At 37.6% G+C, this 18,340-nt stretch overlaps 1 protein-coding gene across 1 annotated transcript in view; it reads right to left on the reverse strand.

The window, feature by feature from the left end:
- The window catches only part of ror2 (receptor tyrosine kinase-like orphan receptor 2), an 87,116-nt gene that overhangs the window by 2,795 nt on the left and 65,981 nt on the right, over nt 1-18,340 (reverse strand). The window contains exons 3-8 of the mRNA XM_051908721.1: nt 14,019-14,306; nt 12,764-12,794; nt 3,345-3,466; nt 1,022-1,324; nt 475-732; nt 154-359 (exon numbers count right to left, since the gene is read on the reverse strand). Coding sequence (XP_051764681.1) covers nt 154-359; nt 475-732; nt 1,022-1,324; nt 3,345-3,466; nt 12,764-12,794; nt 14,019-14,306 — 1,208 coding nt within the window. The remainder of the gene's footprint in view (nt 1-153; nt 360-474; nt 733-1,021; nt 1,325-3,344; nt 3,467-12,763; nt 12,795-14,018; nt 14,307-18,340) is intronic.

An 18,340-nucleotide genomic window follows, 5' to 3' on the forward strand; every position in this document is an offset into this window, starting at 1 on the left:
GTCAAGTTGTTGATCAGATACAATATGGTTTTAGTTGAAAAAGAATATTAAGTTATTACTGGTATATAAGCTTAAGTTTCTTTGAATGCAAACATGGTTCTGAATGCATTATGAGGGTTAAGACTTCCAAAAGCTAAAATGATGGAAGATTACCTGATGCTTGTGCTGATTAAGTAGGGGCAGCTCCATTTCTTGACTCGGTGAGGAAGTGAGTTGTCGGCGAGTAGGAGTGTCAACAGACTCCTTTTGTTTGTTGCGGCACATGCAGATCAAGAAGAATAAGCAGGCAATAACAAGAGGGGTGGCTATACTTGGGATCAAGATGTACAGTATCTCCTTTTTCATTTTCTCAGGAGGCTCTGGGAAAAATGGAAAACAAATATTGCTTAAATACATTGAAATTACAAATCAGTTGTTTTCTGCTCCCCATGAGAGTCATAAGGTTGAGATGCAGGGTTGCAGGGTGCTACTCACTGCAGGGTTGAATGTCACAGACATCCACTCTAACAGTAGGTTCCACAGTGAAACACCAAGGGCTCTCCATTTGCCCTCCAGGGTTCCTGCAGAAGTTGTGCCCTCCTCTGAGTTCAGGGTACTCGACAGGGGTTAGATGATGACTGTGTGGATACTGTGCACTCCAGGGCTGGCACTGGTAGCCTGATTTTGTGACACTGACCGTGCCTTTGTAGTTGGCGCCACTTCCATTGTAACAGCTGTGATTTGGGGGTGAATCTTTAACAAGGATTGAAAATGAGTCAGTGTTTTCTCTCAAAACATTGAGTAAATGCAAATCAGAGTCATTGAAATATTCATTTGTGAGTCAGAGTTATAGACAATCAACCTTAAGAAATTTTAGATGCACCACAAGAGGGCCCTCTCGCTTTAATTGCTGTAGCTCTTTGAGGGTGCTTGGGAGCTAATTACATTAGATCTCATGCTATTATTTTTCCTCCCTTGAGTTTTCCTTGGCTCTGAATTAAAACCCATTTTTGTGTTTTAGAGTTAAGTCATGTCAACCTACATTGCGGAGGCAGGCCGATACGAATGCAGCTGGCAGCTTCAGGTGAGCCGGGGTGGGGAAGCAGGTTGCACACAGGCAGTTCGAGCTGCATGAGGATGAGAGGGTTGGAGCGTGCGATGGTGTACTCTGCATTGCACAAGTCATTCTCCAAAGCCTCACACTCATCACGGCAGAGCTGGCGCCGTCGTGGACCTCTGGTGCCCTCCTCGCATAATGGGAAGACGTAATAGCAGAAAGATGGGATGGCAAATTCAGAGCACTGGTCTGATAGCTGGGTAGAGGTGCCAATCATCGTGAAGGCCGCTGGAGTACAAGACAGGAATGATGAATAATCATAAAAGCAGAATGTATGGTAGGGCTGCATGATATATTGGAATAAAATCGATATTGTGATGTGGCTAAGTGCGATTGTCAAATCACGCAAGCTGCGATTTAATAAAGTAAATATACATGCTTGCGATTTCAGAGTGAAGCATGTCATTTACACAAATGTAGTTCATGATACATTGTTTCAGATTCTCAGAACAGCCTGGTTCATATACAGTGAAGCAAATCATTCTGACATGCTGTGAGCTGCATGTGTAAATGAACACAGTGCCTCCACTCTGAAACCAGCAGCACATTAACAAATCTGCTCACAAGTTTACATACCCCTTGTAGTTAGGGTTAAATTTCCGGAAACTTTCCACGGGAACTTAACCTGAGGAATTTTGGAAATATTCCAATTTGGAAACTTAACAGGAATTTATGGGAATTAATTGGAAAGTTTGGGAAATTTATATAAATGTATAATATTTATATAAAATGTATCATATACAAACATAAATATAAACATTTTGTTTGGTCATAACATAAAATAACAGTTATTTTTCGCATTCATTTAATTCTAATTTAGTAAATACGTAAAATATATTTTTATTGCAGCAATTGTTGTGTGTTATTTATTTCAGTCTCACATGATCCTTCAGAAATCATTCTAATATGCTGATTTGTTGGAAACAGTTGTGCTGCTTAATATTTTTATTGGAACCTGTAATACTTTTTTCAGGATTCATTGATGAATAAAAAGTTAAAAAGAACAGCATTTATTCAAAATAGGAATCTTTTCTAATAATATCACTTTAATATCACTTTTTATCAATTTCACACATCCTTGCTGAATAAAAGTATTAATTTCTTTCAAAAAAAAAAAAAAAAAAAAAAAAAAAAATTACTGACCCCAAAATTTTGATCGTTAGTGTATATCGTTACAAAAGATTTCTATTTTAAATAAATGCTGTTCTTTCAATTTTTATTCATCAAAAGAATCCTGAAAAAAAGTATCACAGGTTATAAAAAAATATTAAGCAGCACAACTGTTTCCAACGATGATAATTGAGTATCAATATTAGCATATTAGAATGACTTCTGAAGGATCATGTGACACTGAAGACTAAAGACTAATGAGTAATGATGCTGAAAATTCAGCTTTGCATCAGAGAAATAAATTATATTTTAATGTATATTAAAATAGAAAACCATTATTTTAAATTGTGGTTATATTTCACAATATTACTGTTTTTTCTGTATTTTTGATCAGATGTGCATGTTATGGACTGGGGGAATGCACAGTGCATGCAGGGGGTGTGGCCTCAATAGCCCTGCAGTAAGTAGTGTGCTGTGTGAATGTGATTGAGGAATGTGCAGGGTAAAAATTCAAATGAAATTGCATTAAATCTGGTTGTTTTAATCAAAATTATGCTGCAAGATATTTTTTTCCAATTACATTTAAGTCCCCTGTTATAGGCTAACCTGCAATTTTGCAATTTCCCTGTTTATTCCCATTAATTCCCATATATTCCTGTTAATTCCCATATATTCCCATTAATTCCCATGGAAAGTTTCCAGCTTTGAAAATTCCCGGAATTTTGCAACCCTACTTGTAGTATATGCAAGATGCTAATAATATAAAAAAAAATTAGAGGGATCACAAAAATTGCATGTTATTTTTTAGTACTGTCCTGAGTAAGCTGTTTTACAATACAGTTGTTTACGTATAATCCACAAAACAAAATAACTGAATTTACACAGATGAGCCAGTTCAAAAGAATCATTCTAGAATGATTCATTCTTTCCAAATAGAGCTATTCAAGTCATCTAGTGAAACTTCCTGTATTTTTTCACTTCGCAATATATATATATATATATATATATATATATATATATATATATATATATATAGGCGAAAAATATCAAAATATGAGTTTTTTCCAATATCGTGCAGCGTTATCATGATAACTGTGCTCAGTGTTCACAGCGCTGGTTTCAAGAAAGCAATGCTCACCAGTGATGCGGTTTTCACTTTCTCCCTGCATCTGCAGAGACTCCACGTAGATACTCCTGTTTCCTATGAAGCGAGCACATGCAATGCCTCGGTACGGCTGGCAGAAGCCCTTCTCGTGCGTTCTAGAAGAAAATGACAGACAGTGTTGATGACCAAGATGATAACTTGCCTGAATGGCATACAGCTGATATTTAGTAAGACAACTCGACTAAAGCGGTACTTTGCAGAATAAGGCCCACAGAGGACAAGTTTGAGTTTCTAACTTCAGACACCACATTACTTATCACAATACCATGTGATTATGGCAGTTTAACACTAGTTACAAGGTCTACAGGGGTTGGACAATGAAACTAAAATGCTGGCCAATATAATGTTGGAGGTTTCACGGCTATATATGCGTGGCCTGGTGGTCAATCTTCACTGATTTTACATTCCCTCAGTAAAAGCAGAGTGTGGTTGAATTAGCAGAGCAATAGCACAGCTGTACATAAAATATTGTAATTCACACAACATAATGGGAGACATATCAGAGTTCAAAAGACAAAAAATCTTGGTGCATGTCTCGCTGGCTCATCTGTGACCAGGACAGCAAGTCTTTGTGGTGTTTTGAGAGCTATGGTATCCAGGGTAATGTCTACATACCACCACGTAGGATGAACCACAACCAACTGTTGACGCAAGAGAAAAGTGTCTGAAAGGGATGGCCAGGTACTAACCCAGATTGTATCCAAAAAACAAAACCACAGCTGCCCAACTCACTGCAGAATTAAATGCAAACATCGACTCTCCTGTGTCCACCAAAACTGTTTGTCAGGAGCTCCACAGGGTCAGTATTCATGGTCGGGCTGCTATAGCCAAACCTTTGGCCAGTCATGCCAATGCCAAATGTCAGTTTAATTTGTGCCAACAGTGCAATCTTGGGCTGTGGACAATGTCAAACATGTATTGTTCTCTGATGAGTCCACCTTCACTGTTGTTACGATGTGGAGAAGCCCCAAAGAGGCTTAACACCCTGTTGCTGCCCAGTATGAAGCACGGTGTGGATCAGTGATGGTTTGGGCTGCAATATCATAGCAGACCCTACTGTGACTGATGGACTCATGGGTCACTGCCAAGGAGAAGATTCTGGAGGACCACGTCCACCTAATGGTTCAAACATTGTACCCTTAAGGTGGTGCCGTGTATCAGCATGATAATGCTTCAATACACCCAGCAAGACTTGTGACAGAATGGTTTGATGAACATGAAAGTGAAGTTGAACATCTCACACGGCCTGCAGTGTCACCAGATTTAAATATTTTTGAGCCACTTTGGGGTATTTTGGAAGAAGATATTTCTATATCAGAAGATATTTTCCTCCACCAGCCTCACATAGTGACCTTGCCACTGTTCTGGAAGAGGAATGGCTCAAAATCCCTCTGGCCACTGTGAAGGAGTTATATCTGTCACTCCCAAGATGAACTGATGCTGTATTGGCCGCAAAAATAGGCCCTACAACATACTAATAAATTATTGTGGTCTAAAACCAGGTGTTTCAATGTCCCTGTATATTTGGTGTATGTCATAATTTTAACTCGTTAATCATTTTTCAGGGATGTGAGTACTTAGAGAAATGATATTTCCATCCAGTCTGACCAATCTGCAACCCTTCTAATACTGATGTTAAACGAATATCCTGCTGACCTCAGCAAAAAGACCACAGTAATGAGCATTAAGGGACTCTCTAGTGAGTCTGTGCATCTCATGACCTCTTGTTCATGGATCCTGAAATCTAGGTGCTCATGTTGAGCCAAAGCGATACAAAAGTTTAGTCACTGTGGACTGCGGTTTGAGTGTTATGATTGGAGCACTTCTGAAGAAGTTTCAATGGTTGTTTATTACGCTACTTTTGGGCTTTGCTGTTTCTCTCATCATGATCTGAATTTGAAGTGACCAAAATCACTAAGATTTGCTGCTCAGGATATCCATCTCTGCTGTTTATGCAGTTACCAACTGGATAAAAGTGGTCTATTCTGGCAAAACAGAAATGGCTTTATGTGATGACTCAGGAACTGCTTGGAACTGGATTCTGAAGGCTTCTAAACTTGATGCCTAAAGGGTTTTTTTTTTTTTGGTCTACACAACAGACACATTTGTTTTAGTCTCACAATGAACTGACAACACACAACAGCAATGATTTCCAGAGCTAAAATATGATACTGTGTAAGGCTCCGGTCCAAAACGTGTCTCCTGTCTACCTTCTAAGGCAGCATCCTAGCTGAAATGGAACTTTGTACGTGATGGACTTGAAACACATGCAGAAACTTTAGTGTGCTGTTAAAACAGGGGTAGTAAAACTAAAGGTGCACCCCAAATAGTGTACTTGTGTACTATGCTGTTTTGTAGTATAGTCTAATTAGTGTGTTCACACTGAGAATTCCAAAAATAAAGAGTCACTTTAAATACCTGGATACACTATCATTGAAAAGTTTGGGGTCTGAATGATTTTGTGTTTCTGAAAGTCGACTTTTCTGCTCACCGAGGCTGCATTTATCTGGTCAAAAAATACAGTAAAAACAGTAATATTGTAAAATATTATTACAATTCAAAATAACTGTTTTCTATATGAATATATTTTTATTATATTCCTGAATTTTCAGCATCATTACTGCAGTCTTTAGTGTCACATGATCCTTCAGAAATCATTTGAATATGCTGATTTGATGCTCAAGAAAAAAATCTGATTATTATCAGTGATGTGCTGCTTTATTTCTTTTCTTTTTTTTTTTTTTTTTTTTTTTGTGAAAACCATGATGCATTTTTCAGGATTCTTTGATGAATAGAAAGTTTAAAAGAATGACATTAATTTAAAATGTAATTTTTTTAACAATGTAAAAGTCATTACTGTCACTTTAGATCAATTTAATGCATCCTTGCTGAATAAAAGTATTAATTTACACAAACTTATCACAAACTCTTGAATGGTAGTATAAATAATCAATATTTCTCTTGCTTCATTCACCATTTAGATTTTTTTTTTTTTTTTTTCCCACAGAGCTTGATGAAATGTGCGAAGGATACATAAAATTTTACCTTAGAATTTGACCAAAAGAATGTATTTTAGAAGGCAGCACAATCCTTCTGAAACGCATTTCACATTGAAAGGGCATCTACAATCCCTTCATGTTGCCTTTGAAGGTACGTGCTACTAGGTTTTTAATCAGTGCACTATAGAGTGCATCGTTTTGCTTGCTTGTGAGACCCCTGCACTGCAAACAGAACTGATCTGTTACCAATACAGAGCAACAGGAAAATACATTTTCTCCAATATCTCACTAATTTACTGGTGTTTACTGATATGGCAAACAATTTTCTGAAAATGTCCTAAACTGGCCCATATGCAACATGATCAGAAACAAACAAACTTATCAGCCTTCAGGATTTGACATTTTAGTAGATCCCTAATCATTCAAAGTTCTCTTATTTTATTTTAAAACTGTACAATAAATCACACACTGCTGCTCTGAAAATTCCTATGGTGAAATCTGAATGGATGTAGTGTGAAGCTTTGCTAAAATAACTGCTCTCTGAAGGAATTTTGCACTATTCACTTTTCATTTTGCTCCAACTGTGGCACACTGCCAGTGTACCCATCAATGCCGCAAACTTCTGCTACGTCCAGACTCAATATCACATATGGTTACAATTTCACCGCAATTTGGATTGAGCAAGGAATTTTCTCTCAAGCTAATGTTCAGGGACTCGAGCCTAACAAGATTCAGATTTACTTCCTACGTTTTTGTTGTTGAAAATATTGCAAAGAGAAAAAAAAAATGAATAAATGCAAAACATTATTTCCCTAATGGCTGTTCTTTGTAATCTATAATCTTTGTAAACTGGATATTAGTTTGCATAGAAGTTTGACTATAAGAAAATAAAACTAAGTTTGAACAACATTTTTGAACATTCTGACCCACATCACATATACTCAACATTTCAGTGTGAAAAACAATGTTGTAAACAACACAACTGGAGATTCGTGCCTCTGATGCTCATCTGTAACCACTTATGTAGACAAAAACAATACTCTGCCTTTATCAAATATGTCTACATGTTGTCTTAATGCTCTTCTACTTGGATAATATTCTTCTTTAATGACTCTAATCACCGATTATCCTCACTGTCCCACAGAACAAATGCAGCCTTGGACCTTCATTTGTGCAAAGAACTCTAAAGGCCTCTATATACTTTAAGCGAAATCGAAGAATGAAATGGTGTGACATCATTTCGAACTACATTTCTGTGAAAGTTTGCTCTGGCAGGTAAACACCTTCAAACTACCATTGGTCCATGTAAATAGGTAATAGGTAGGTGAGGCTCTGAGGCTCTACCTTCTTTGATATGGAAATCTTCTCTGGTTCATTTCTTTTGTTCAGTCCATCAAGGTAAGACTGAGTCAAAATATGAACACACTGGGGACCCGATTTATAGTACAAATTGAAGTTGTAATTTTAACTGAAAAAGACTGACTGTTTTTTCATGTTTAATTCAGTAAAGCTGCTGCTTTAAAGGAACACTCCACTTTTTTTGAAAATAGGCTCATTTTCCAACTCCCCTAGAGTTAAACAGTTGAGGTTTACCGTTTTCGAATCCATTCAGCCGATCTCCGGGTCTGGCGGTACCACTTTTAGCATAGCTTAGCATAGTTCATTGAATCTGATTAGACCGTTAGCATCTCGTTAAAAAATGACCAAAGAGTTTCAATACTTTTCCTATTTAAAACTTGACTCTTCTGTAGTTACATCATGTACTAAGACCGACGGAAAATGAAAAGTTGCGATTTTCTAGGCCGATATGACTAGGAACTATACTGTCATTCCGGCATAATGATCAAGGAACTTTGCTGCCGTACCATGCCGTACTGATTCATTTGTTTTGAATCAGTCAGTGCAGCAAGAAAAGTTAACATTGAGGATTAGGCTAATGCCAAGGCGTCTGCTGAAACTCACTTCACTAGAGTGTGGATCTAACCGCTGGACAGGAACAGAGGATGTGTTGTCTACTCGGAAGAGAGAGCTACATATGCAGTACTGGGAACTGAAGGAAGACAAACACTGCAAATTTCACCACTAAACTACTTCTAACTGCCAATGGCCCACACATCTTACTAAAGCTCTCATCTCATCTTAGGACCCAAGCGTTTTTTGTGATCATAACACAAGAGGTCAGTGCTAAATACAGATGAAAATGGGGTCTACAACATTTTGTGATCAGATCACTGAAACGACCTGGCACATATGACTATGCTGAAACACTCGTCCACCCTAAATGTGAGAAAGCGCACCAAAACAAGCAATTCAAACTTTTCGGTGTTGTACCGAAACACACTGATTATGTTCGTAATCAAAACACACTGATTACATTAGAGTAAGCTGTGTAACATGGGTTGTTCATTTAATAGTAATCGTACACCACATTTGGTGCTTCAACAAAAGTGTGATGAAATACAAGGGGAGTGTCTAGTAAAAATTTAGACATAAGTGATTTTTTTGAAAAACATGTTAATACCAGATGGATACGGTAATGCATCAAAACTACATGGAACATTTTTCCGAAATATCTCCTTTTGTGTTCCACGGACAAAACAAAGACATTCAAGTTTGGAACATCAGTGCAAGAAGACTTCCAATGACACAAAATTGTGCTTAACTTGCGTAGTCACATTAGCGAGATTTTTAGTGGGCAAAAAAGGTCATTGTCTATAGTGTAGCGATGTATAAAGCACCGCTCATACAAAAGTCACTTTCAAACCAGCCATCTGTTGGTCAAAGTGAGAAATATTTTACCTTCACACGAAATTCCAGATTGCGTGGATTCCTATTGAAATGACTGGGTTTTGCCTGTGAAAATACGCTGAACAACAATAAATGTGGCTGCGCCTTTACAGCATTGATCCACAGTAGGGGTGTGCAGCAGAGCCAGTATCTGTATTTGTAACAATTAAAAAATTATTTGTATGTGTATTCGAAAAAAAAAAAAAATGGAAGTGGACGGGGCTTTACCCGGAAGTTCATACAATTAATTGAGAAGACCTTTATGTATATGTCTGTTTTCTTCGTAGTTATCACTGAACAAATATGCCTTGTATAACTGATAAAAATAACATTTTTTTATTATTATTATTATTATAATATTCTTTAAATATCTTCTAACTGTTCAAGCTGATAGCCAAAGCCAATAGCTTTGAGGTGTAATGCGGTTGTGTTTCAGGCGAGTCCTAAAAATTTAAAAGTTCTAATTAAAACAGCAATAATAAATGTTAATAAGAGTGTGTATGCGTGTACAGGTGCTGGTCATATAATTAGAATATCATCAAAAAGATGATTTATTTCACTAATTCCATTCAAAAAGTGAAACTTGTATATTATATTCATTCATTACACACAGACTGATATATTTCAAATGTTTATTTCTTTTAATTTTGATGATTATAACTGACAACTAAGGAAAATCCCAAATTCAGTATCTCGGAAAATTAGAATATTACTTAAGACCAATACAAAGAAAGGATTTTTAGAAATCTTGGCCAACTGAAAAGTATGAACATGAAGAGTATGAGCATGTACAGCACTCAATACTTAGTTGGGGCTCCTTTTGCCTGAATTACAGCAGCAATGCGGCGTGGCATGGAGTCGATCAGTCTGTGGCACTGCTCAGGTGTTATAAGAGCCCAGGTTGCTCTGATAGTGGCCTTCAGCTCTTCTGCATTGTTGGGTCTGGCATATCTCATCTTCCTCTTCACAGTACCCCATAGATTTTCTATGGGGTTAAGGTCAGGTGAGTTTGCTGGCCAATTAAGAACAGGGATACCATGGTCCTTAAACCAGGTACTGGTAGCTTTGGCACTGTGTGCAGGTGCCAAGTCCTGTTGGAAAATGAAATCTGCATCTCCATAAAGTTGGTAGGCAGCAGGAAGCATGAAGTGCTCTAAAACTTCCTGGTATACGGCTGCGTTGACCTTGGACCTCAGAAAACGCAGTGGACCAACACCAGCAGATGACATGGCACCCCAAACCATCACTGACTGTGGAAACTTTACACTGGACCTCAAGCAACGAGGATTGTGTGCCTCTCCTCTCTTCCTCCAGACTCTGGGACCCTGATTTCCAAAGGAAATGCAAAATTTACTTTCATCAGAGAACATAACTTTGGACCACTCAGCAGCAGTCCAGTCCTTTTTGTCTTTAGCCCAGGCGAGACGCTTCTGACGCTGTCAAGAATGGCTTGACACAAGGAATGCGACAGCTGAAACCCATGTCTTGCATACGTCTGTGCGTAGTGGTTCTTGAAGCACTGACTCCAGCTGCAGTCCACTCTTTGTGAATCTCCCCCACATTTTTGAATGGGTTTTGTTTCACAATCCTCTCCAGGGTGCAGTTATCCCTATTGCTTGTACACTTTTTTCTACCACATCTTTTCCTTCCCTTCGCCCTTCTATTAATGTGCTTGGACACAGAGCTCTGTGAACAGCCAGCCTCTTTTGCAATGAACTTTTGTGTCTTGCCCTCCTTGTGCAAGGTGTCAATGGTCGTCTTTTGGACAACTGTCAAGTCAGCAGTCTTCCCCATGATTGTGTAGCCTACAGAACTAGACTGAGAGACCATTTAAAGGCCTTTGCAGGTGTTTTGAGTTAATTAGCTGATTAGAGTGTGGCACCAGGTGTCTTCAATATTGAACCTTTTCACAATATTCTAATTTTCTGAGATACTGAATTTGGGATTTTCCTTAGTTGTCAGTTATAATCATCAAAATTAAAAGAAATAAACATTTGAAATATATCAGTCTGTTTGTAATGAATGAATATAATATACAAGTTTCACTTTTTTAATGGAATTAGTGAAATAAATCAACTTTTTGATGATATTCTAATTATATGACCAGCACCTGTATATACAATCCCCCCCAACAACCTCAAATAAGAAGAGTTTGACTCTATAATTAGCTGATTAGAGAACATGGAAGTTCAAAGAAAAAAAACTTTTACTATGCATACAAATTTAAATCTGATCAAATTATAAAGAATACCTGCATAAATACCGTCTCCGAGAGAGAGACAGAAATATGTAGCCTATCATATACAAAGTTTAAAACATTTAAATAGACATAACTAGTAGTAGAATGTATTTGTATTGTAGTATGTATTGTATGTATTGTAGTTGATTATTAGGCTACTCTTGACAGAGCTGGTTTCTGAGAGACGCACAGAGACGGAATGCGGCTGTTTGATTTGCAATCTTGCTGTGCTTATTGCATTCATTCGTGTATCATATCGTACAAGGTTTAAACCATTTAAATATACATATCAAATAGTAGAACGTATATGATGTAGCATTTTAGTTGATTTACCCAAATTGATTCTAGTTTATTTGATCTGATTTCTGAGAGACACATGGAGAGGCAACATCAATGCGGTTATTTGATTTGCGCTCATTTCATTCATAGTGTTTTAACACTTATTCAATTCACACTCTCATTATTGCGTAGTGGTTTTAGAGGTTTATGTATTGTGCTTTCCCCTGGCTCACCTGATATCCAGCAAACACAAGGAGTGACTGTGTCAGCCTCAGCCGAATATTATTCTGCAGAATTACTCATTATTCTTTATTAATTTTGAAAACCATTATCCATGCATTTCCGAATAAGGTATTCGGCTTCGGGCACACCCCTAATCCACAGTATGTCAGTTTGTGGGAATGAAGGCTGAATCTTATTAACATGAGCACTGCCCTGGAAACATCCCCACAGACATTGTACCATTTATTTAACCTGGAAAAGGAAACATTAGGACCTGCCACAAAATTTTCCCAACCGAAGGAGGCTGCCAGCACTCTCTTCGGCTCTTAGGGAAGTTAAGTCAGATACTGGTTCATGCCAGGATACAATTCTGTATTTTTGTTCTTTTTTGGAAAAGCAGGTCCTGCTTTTATTTCCACTAATCAACCGAAGCTTTTTGTCATGTCGAGGTAAATAGAAAGAGAGTGAGAGAAAGAGTAAAAACAAGACTCAGATCTACCATATTTATATTATAAGAAGACAGCCAGCAGAGAGCTTTAAACTAAACACAAAACTGTTTTTCTATTAGATAATCTTCTCAAGCTTCAGTTCACACAACTGCGAAGAGATTTGATATCAATTTTAAGCAGAAATGTGGTGAATCAGCTTTTTAAACAATGTGATCCAACTCAAAGTCCTATCAATATTGATTCTTTTTGAGAAGAATTTTTAAAATTCATTAAATGTAGGACCATTTGAGAGTGTGCGTTTTTGAAGATGAAGCCAATGGTTTGGAATAAACCATGATGAACCTTTTATTTACAAAAACAAAAAAAGCAGGGAAAAGTGAAAGCACACAGAGACAAATGGACAAAAGCAGTACTTACGAATCTTCTATGTCATGGCCAGGGGACTGTCCTGTAAAACACAGATAGGAGGAATTACAGACTAGAGTCTTAACATGATCTTCCCTTTGGGAGCAGCTGTTTTCACAAAGCCTAATTTGCCGCTTCAGCTCAAGAGAAGCTGCAGTGTTATTACGCCAAAATGACTTTTCAGAGAGGAAGGAGGCACGGCTCAAGCAAGCTCCTAAAACTGTCAAAAGCATAATGTGAAATATTGGACATGCTCCTTGTGGAGAATTTACCGTATGCACATAAAAGGGATTTTTTCCCCCCCAGAATGAAACAGTGGGAAGTTGTTTCTTAAGAAGAGTTCTAATGCAGGAACACTGAGATTTATGCTGCTGCTTTCCTATAAATATACAGCGATGCCAGGGTGAGATTTGGCGCATATGGCTGTAAAACAGTGCTGCTTTAGTTTGCTCTGTAAATCTCAGACTCCCTAAATAAGCGAAAATAGGCAAACAGTAAAGAAAACACTAGAGCTATGATACAGAGGAGAACACACTGATTGTAGCCCCGACTGTGAGGAACTAAAAAAAGTTATAAAAGTCTGACAGGAGTTTAGATTAGAATGCCACACATGTATATTTAATTGAGCTGGGTTCATGTGACACCATCATTCATGACAATCATTTCCAAATTAAAAGCACAAACTTGGCCAACAAATCTCTGCAATGAATGGAAATTTGTGCCTTCTTCCTATAGAGTGCAACAGCAGGGTTCTCGTAGAAAAAAATCCCATTAATTTTCTCTGTAGAGAAATTGATTTTTAATGATAGTCTATAAACCTTCCAAGAGAGACCTACAAAATGTAAAGAATGAAATATGCTCCTATGGAAGCCAGTGTGATTTCAATTTAATTTTTCATTAGTTAATAGCCAGATTCCTTGTGAAAAACTACACTACCCATAATCCTGAAGAGAGCTCCACCAATCAATCAGAAAAGCCACTGTTACCATAGACAAAGTAAGCAAAAGAGCTCAGCAGCCTTGAAGCGTCTCAAAGTACAAATATACACTAGCTTTCAAAAGTTTGTATTCGGTATGGTTTTTTAAAATGTTTTTAAAGTCTCTTATGCTCACTAAGGTATTCATTTCAGAACTGTTTGGAATTAGATTGGATCACAGATTAAAGGTCGTCAATTAAGAAGAAGAATTGGAGTTAAAAAAAAAAAAAAAAAAAAAAAAAAAACACAACAACAACAACAACAACAACAACAATAATTTATCTCCATTACCTAGTCGCACATAGAGCACTCCAGTTGCCGAAATAACCTTGATGGAATTTGAAGCCACACACTGGTAGTATCCGGTATCGGTGGTGTCCAGGTCTTGAATGCGAAGCTTGGATCCAGCCTCGGTCTTGCGGATGGAGACTCGGCCCTGTTCCTGCACCACTGGGGCATCGTTCTTCAGCCAGCGGATGCTGGGCCGCGGGTGGCCCGCTACTTTGCAGTGTAAAGTGGCTGTCTGGCCCTGCACTATAGTTATATTGTTCGGCGGCTCCACAAACTCCAGGAAATAACCTGAGGGAAAAGGGCAAGGAAGGCTGTTAGAGGGGTCAAAGGTGGGGACCCTGAGCATCAATGCAGGCTTAAGAAGAAATCAACCCCCCCAATCCTCATTAAGAGGCCTGTGACAGACACTACCTTTAGACAGTGAAACCATTTTAAAGTTTTACTGATGTATTGCTTTCTGCCTAAAAAAAGAGCAGGTCTTAAGTCTCAAAGAAAAAACAAAAAAAACATTGTGAATGGAAAAAAAAAATAAAAAAAATAAGGGCCACATTTACTAACAGCTTGCGCCAGCACAAACCCTTTTTTGGCATTAAAAACTACTGTCAGTTAAAAATTAGCAATGAAAAGGTGTGGACACAGTTATTTTTGTGGCGGACCTTGTTACAGATGCATTTTTAGGAGTTTCCCTTTCAGATGCAAAATTTGTGTTTACTAAGGTTTGCGGTAGTCAATTTACTAGTACTTGCGGCATTATTTAACGCAGAAAAAAGCAGTTTAGTAAATCTGGCCCTAAACATCAGTTTTACATCACACTAAAACTGAACATTTTTAGAATGGAATAAATCCACGGCTGAACAATTAATCAAATCATGATATATCTTAGAGTGATTATCAAATTGCATAGTCTGTGATAAATAAATTAAATAAAAGACATTCGCAATGTGTTTCAGAGTGAAGCGCGACACTGTTCATACACACACAAGTAGCTCATGAAAACAGTGTTTTCTCTGTGTTCTTATGAGCTGCTTGTGTGAGTTCGCAGATAATACTGTTCTCAGTTTGCAGTAAAACTGCTCTGTAAATAAGTAACTGTCTTTATAAATAAGTCACTGAATAATTCACTCAACCAATCTGTTCAAAGCCACTGAATCATTTAGGAGCAAAATGCCACTACTGTGTGTTGCAGTGATTCTGCTGTGGCTAAGTGGCTTAATTTGAAACTTTTTTGGCAATATGGACCCTTTTCACATTTCCAGTGTTCTTAGATGTTGAACTTTAAATAGAGAAACTACAGCCAGTTTTGATTGTTGCATTCCAATTTGCTCCAACAGCTAAAGAAAAAATATGCATTATAGAATTCCAACAACAACAATATATTATATATATATATATATATATATATATATATATATATAAAACCTGCTAGACTGATGATGTTAATAACCGTGGAAACACATTATCACAGTCTGTGAAAAGAGTCTATTGTTTTAAAAATGTGAGTTACTCAATATTAACATATTTATTATAATGTATAATGTTGCATAAATGCGATATCGCACAATTGTGCCATCTCCTTTTTATTCCAATTCCTCAGAAACCACTATTGCTAGTTATAATGTGACATTCTCAAATGAATAACAAAAGCTTGAACTCTGACATCTTTTAAACTTGGTTGGCAGATGCTGAATTTGTGGGGTAAGAAAGTAGTTCCACATACAAGAGGTTCTTTTTGACACTTTTTCTTATTTAAATACTTCTTCCATTTAATTACATGTTCTATAAACTGTCCTAAAACACTAATTTCCCATGTGATATTACTTTATTAACAGACTCAAAATTTTGTTTGCATGAGCCACATTGAAGCTGGTCCAAGATTTTTGGTTCCAAGGATTTCAATTTGTTACATCACTAGTTTGTAAGCATTTTTGTGTTTGTTTTAGTTGAAGTTTTTGTCTCATTTTTAAAGGAAAAAGATAAACAAGTGGACTGGCCAAGGTCAGACTGTCGCAGCGCTGACCCCTACATTAGATGGCAAAATTGTAAATGAACTACTCAACTCTGGGAAAGCACATCTGGATTAAGCAACTTCAGCTTCATCGCAAAACAAACATCTTCCGTTGAGTGGTCCCATCCTGACAAATGTGGATGAAAGAAACGTCTCAGGAGACGTTTTGTTTGTTTTAGCAAACCTATGATTTGTAGACCTTAGCAATGTAGCAAACAAACCCTGAAAAGGCTACTCATTTTGGGTAGAACTGAGCTTTCCAAATGTGCATGGAAGCTGTGTTTTGGTCAGAAGTTAATAAAACACCTTTCTTTCAAAGCTGGATTTTACAATTTCATATTTTGAATACCTTGGCTAAAACAACTCACAATTATGATATTAATCGAAATAATAAGTTTGGAAAAAAAATATCAGTCAAATTCATTTTTCTTGTTTATTTTGTGTTTTCACAACAAAAAAATGTAAGTGTAGGGAAGTGGAATGAGAGTTTGTAACCATTACTATACAAAAGCAGAACTTCCTGTTGATCAGCACTTCCTGGGGCTGGGGACTGGGGAAGGGCGTATTCACACTAGGCACGGTTGCTCTGAACTGAGCCCGAGCGCGATTGTCCCCCCTCCCCACTCCCCCGCTATCATTTATGCCGCACAGCGATTTTCACTTGCACGTATCAGAGAATTATTAAAGGCAGCTGACGTTAAGAGAGGAATTTGCAGCTTTACTCACAAACTACAATTCCTGTTCATCAATAAGGTGAGAATCAGACCCGTTATAAACCCAAATACACTCGAATTAATTACATGAATTGATAAGTGTACTATCAGAGTAGTAATAAAGATGTTTGCCATCGTAATGATGACAGTAGTGCACACAAAAGTAGTAGCTGTTCCGTGCTCTGGCACGGTTAGCGCTCACACTGCATGCGAACCGTGCTCGAGCTCAACTGAACCGTAGAACGGAGCGATCACACTTGTCAAACGAACCGGGCTTTGGGGGTCAAACGCGCTCGGGCACAGTTCAGAGCGCCTAGTGTGAGTACACCCTAACACTCCCACACTGGCAAGCGAACTTTTCTCACGTACAAGTAGTGTCATGCTTTTGCCTTTCTCCTCCGACACGATTTTGTGCAACAGCAGCAGCTGCACTGTGTCTTTTTTGTTTTATGACGGGTGGCAACCAGCATTAAAGGTGCAATAGCACCACCTACTATGTTGGAGTGTCAACCAATATTTACAACATTATGTAATTTTAACATCAATATGTAATTTTTTGAATATCACAGTTATCGCCAATACCGGTATATTGCAAATCGCCAATAATGATTATATTGCCAGTGTGTGCATAGAGGGATGTAGTTAGCTTTAAATAGTTTTACCAGCACTGGCCCTAGTGTGCCATTGAGTCACAGGCCTCCACTCTTCACAAAGACATGAGAGATGACTCGTTGGTGTGGAAGTGAGAAATGCAACAGGACTGCATGATGGGAAAACAGAGAAAGTGTCAGCAAGAGTGCAAAGAGAAGAGGCAACGGGCCTGGGTAACCTCAGCCTGAAAAGTGTGAGCTCATAGCATGTACAGAGCCAGACGGATCTCAAATAAACACAGCCGTGTGCGCAAGAGCCAGACCTCAGCCTTATCAAGCAGACATGAAATGTGCTGCGCTCTTGAACCTGATCTGAGATCATATCTCTACAACCCACAGCCATCATAAGGGTGGTATGTAGCCTTAAATGGGTTGACACACAGTTGCCAAGTTGTCCAGCCTACGCATGAATGATTACAAGAGCAAGTATACGGTTTTTAGACGAACACTTAGCGAATGCGTACATCCAAACATGTAGCCTTTTAATGTATACTCCATTTTTACTTTGTCTGACACATTCGCACTACAAAACTTCATCCTCGTCTAGTGTCTGTGCCATTTCTCTCCATAAGTTATGAATCGTCACATTGAGGAACAACTAATTAGAGCAAAGAAATTCAATACGCATGTTGTGGGCTGCATACAGTATTGCATTGCATTCATTGCAAAAAAGAGGTTAGAAAACTTTACACTTGGTTCCCACAAGGAACTGACAGGGTTTATAAATAAAAAGTTTTTAAATAATAATAGAATTTTATATTAAAATAATAATAAGTTAAAATATTAAAATAAATAAGTAAATAAATTAGATAATGAAAAATGTGATTTATTAGTAAGTTAATAATGCATTATATATATATATATATATATATATTTTTTTTTTTTTTTTTTTTTTTTTATATAAACCAAAGTATACTTTGGCCTTAAAGGATTAGTCCACTTTCAAAATAAAAT

Source organism: Ctenopharyngodon idella, chromosome 10, assembly GCF_019924925.1.
Source record: "Ctenopharyngodon idella isolate HZGC_01 chromosome 10, HZGC01, whole genome shotgun sequence".
NCBI lineage: Eukaryota > Metazoa > Chordata > Actinopteri > Cypriniformes > Xenocyprididae > Ctenopharyngodon > Ctenopharyngodon idella.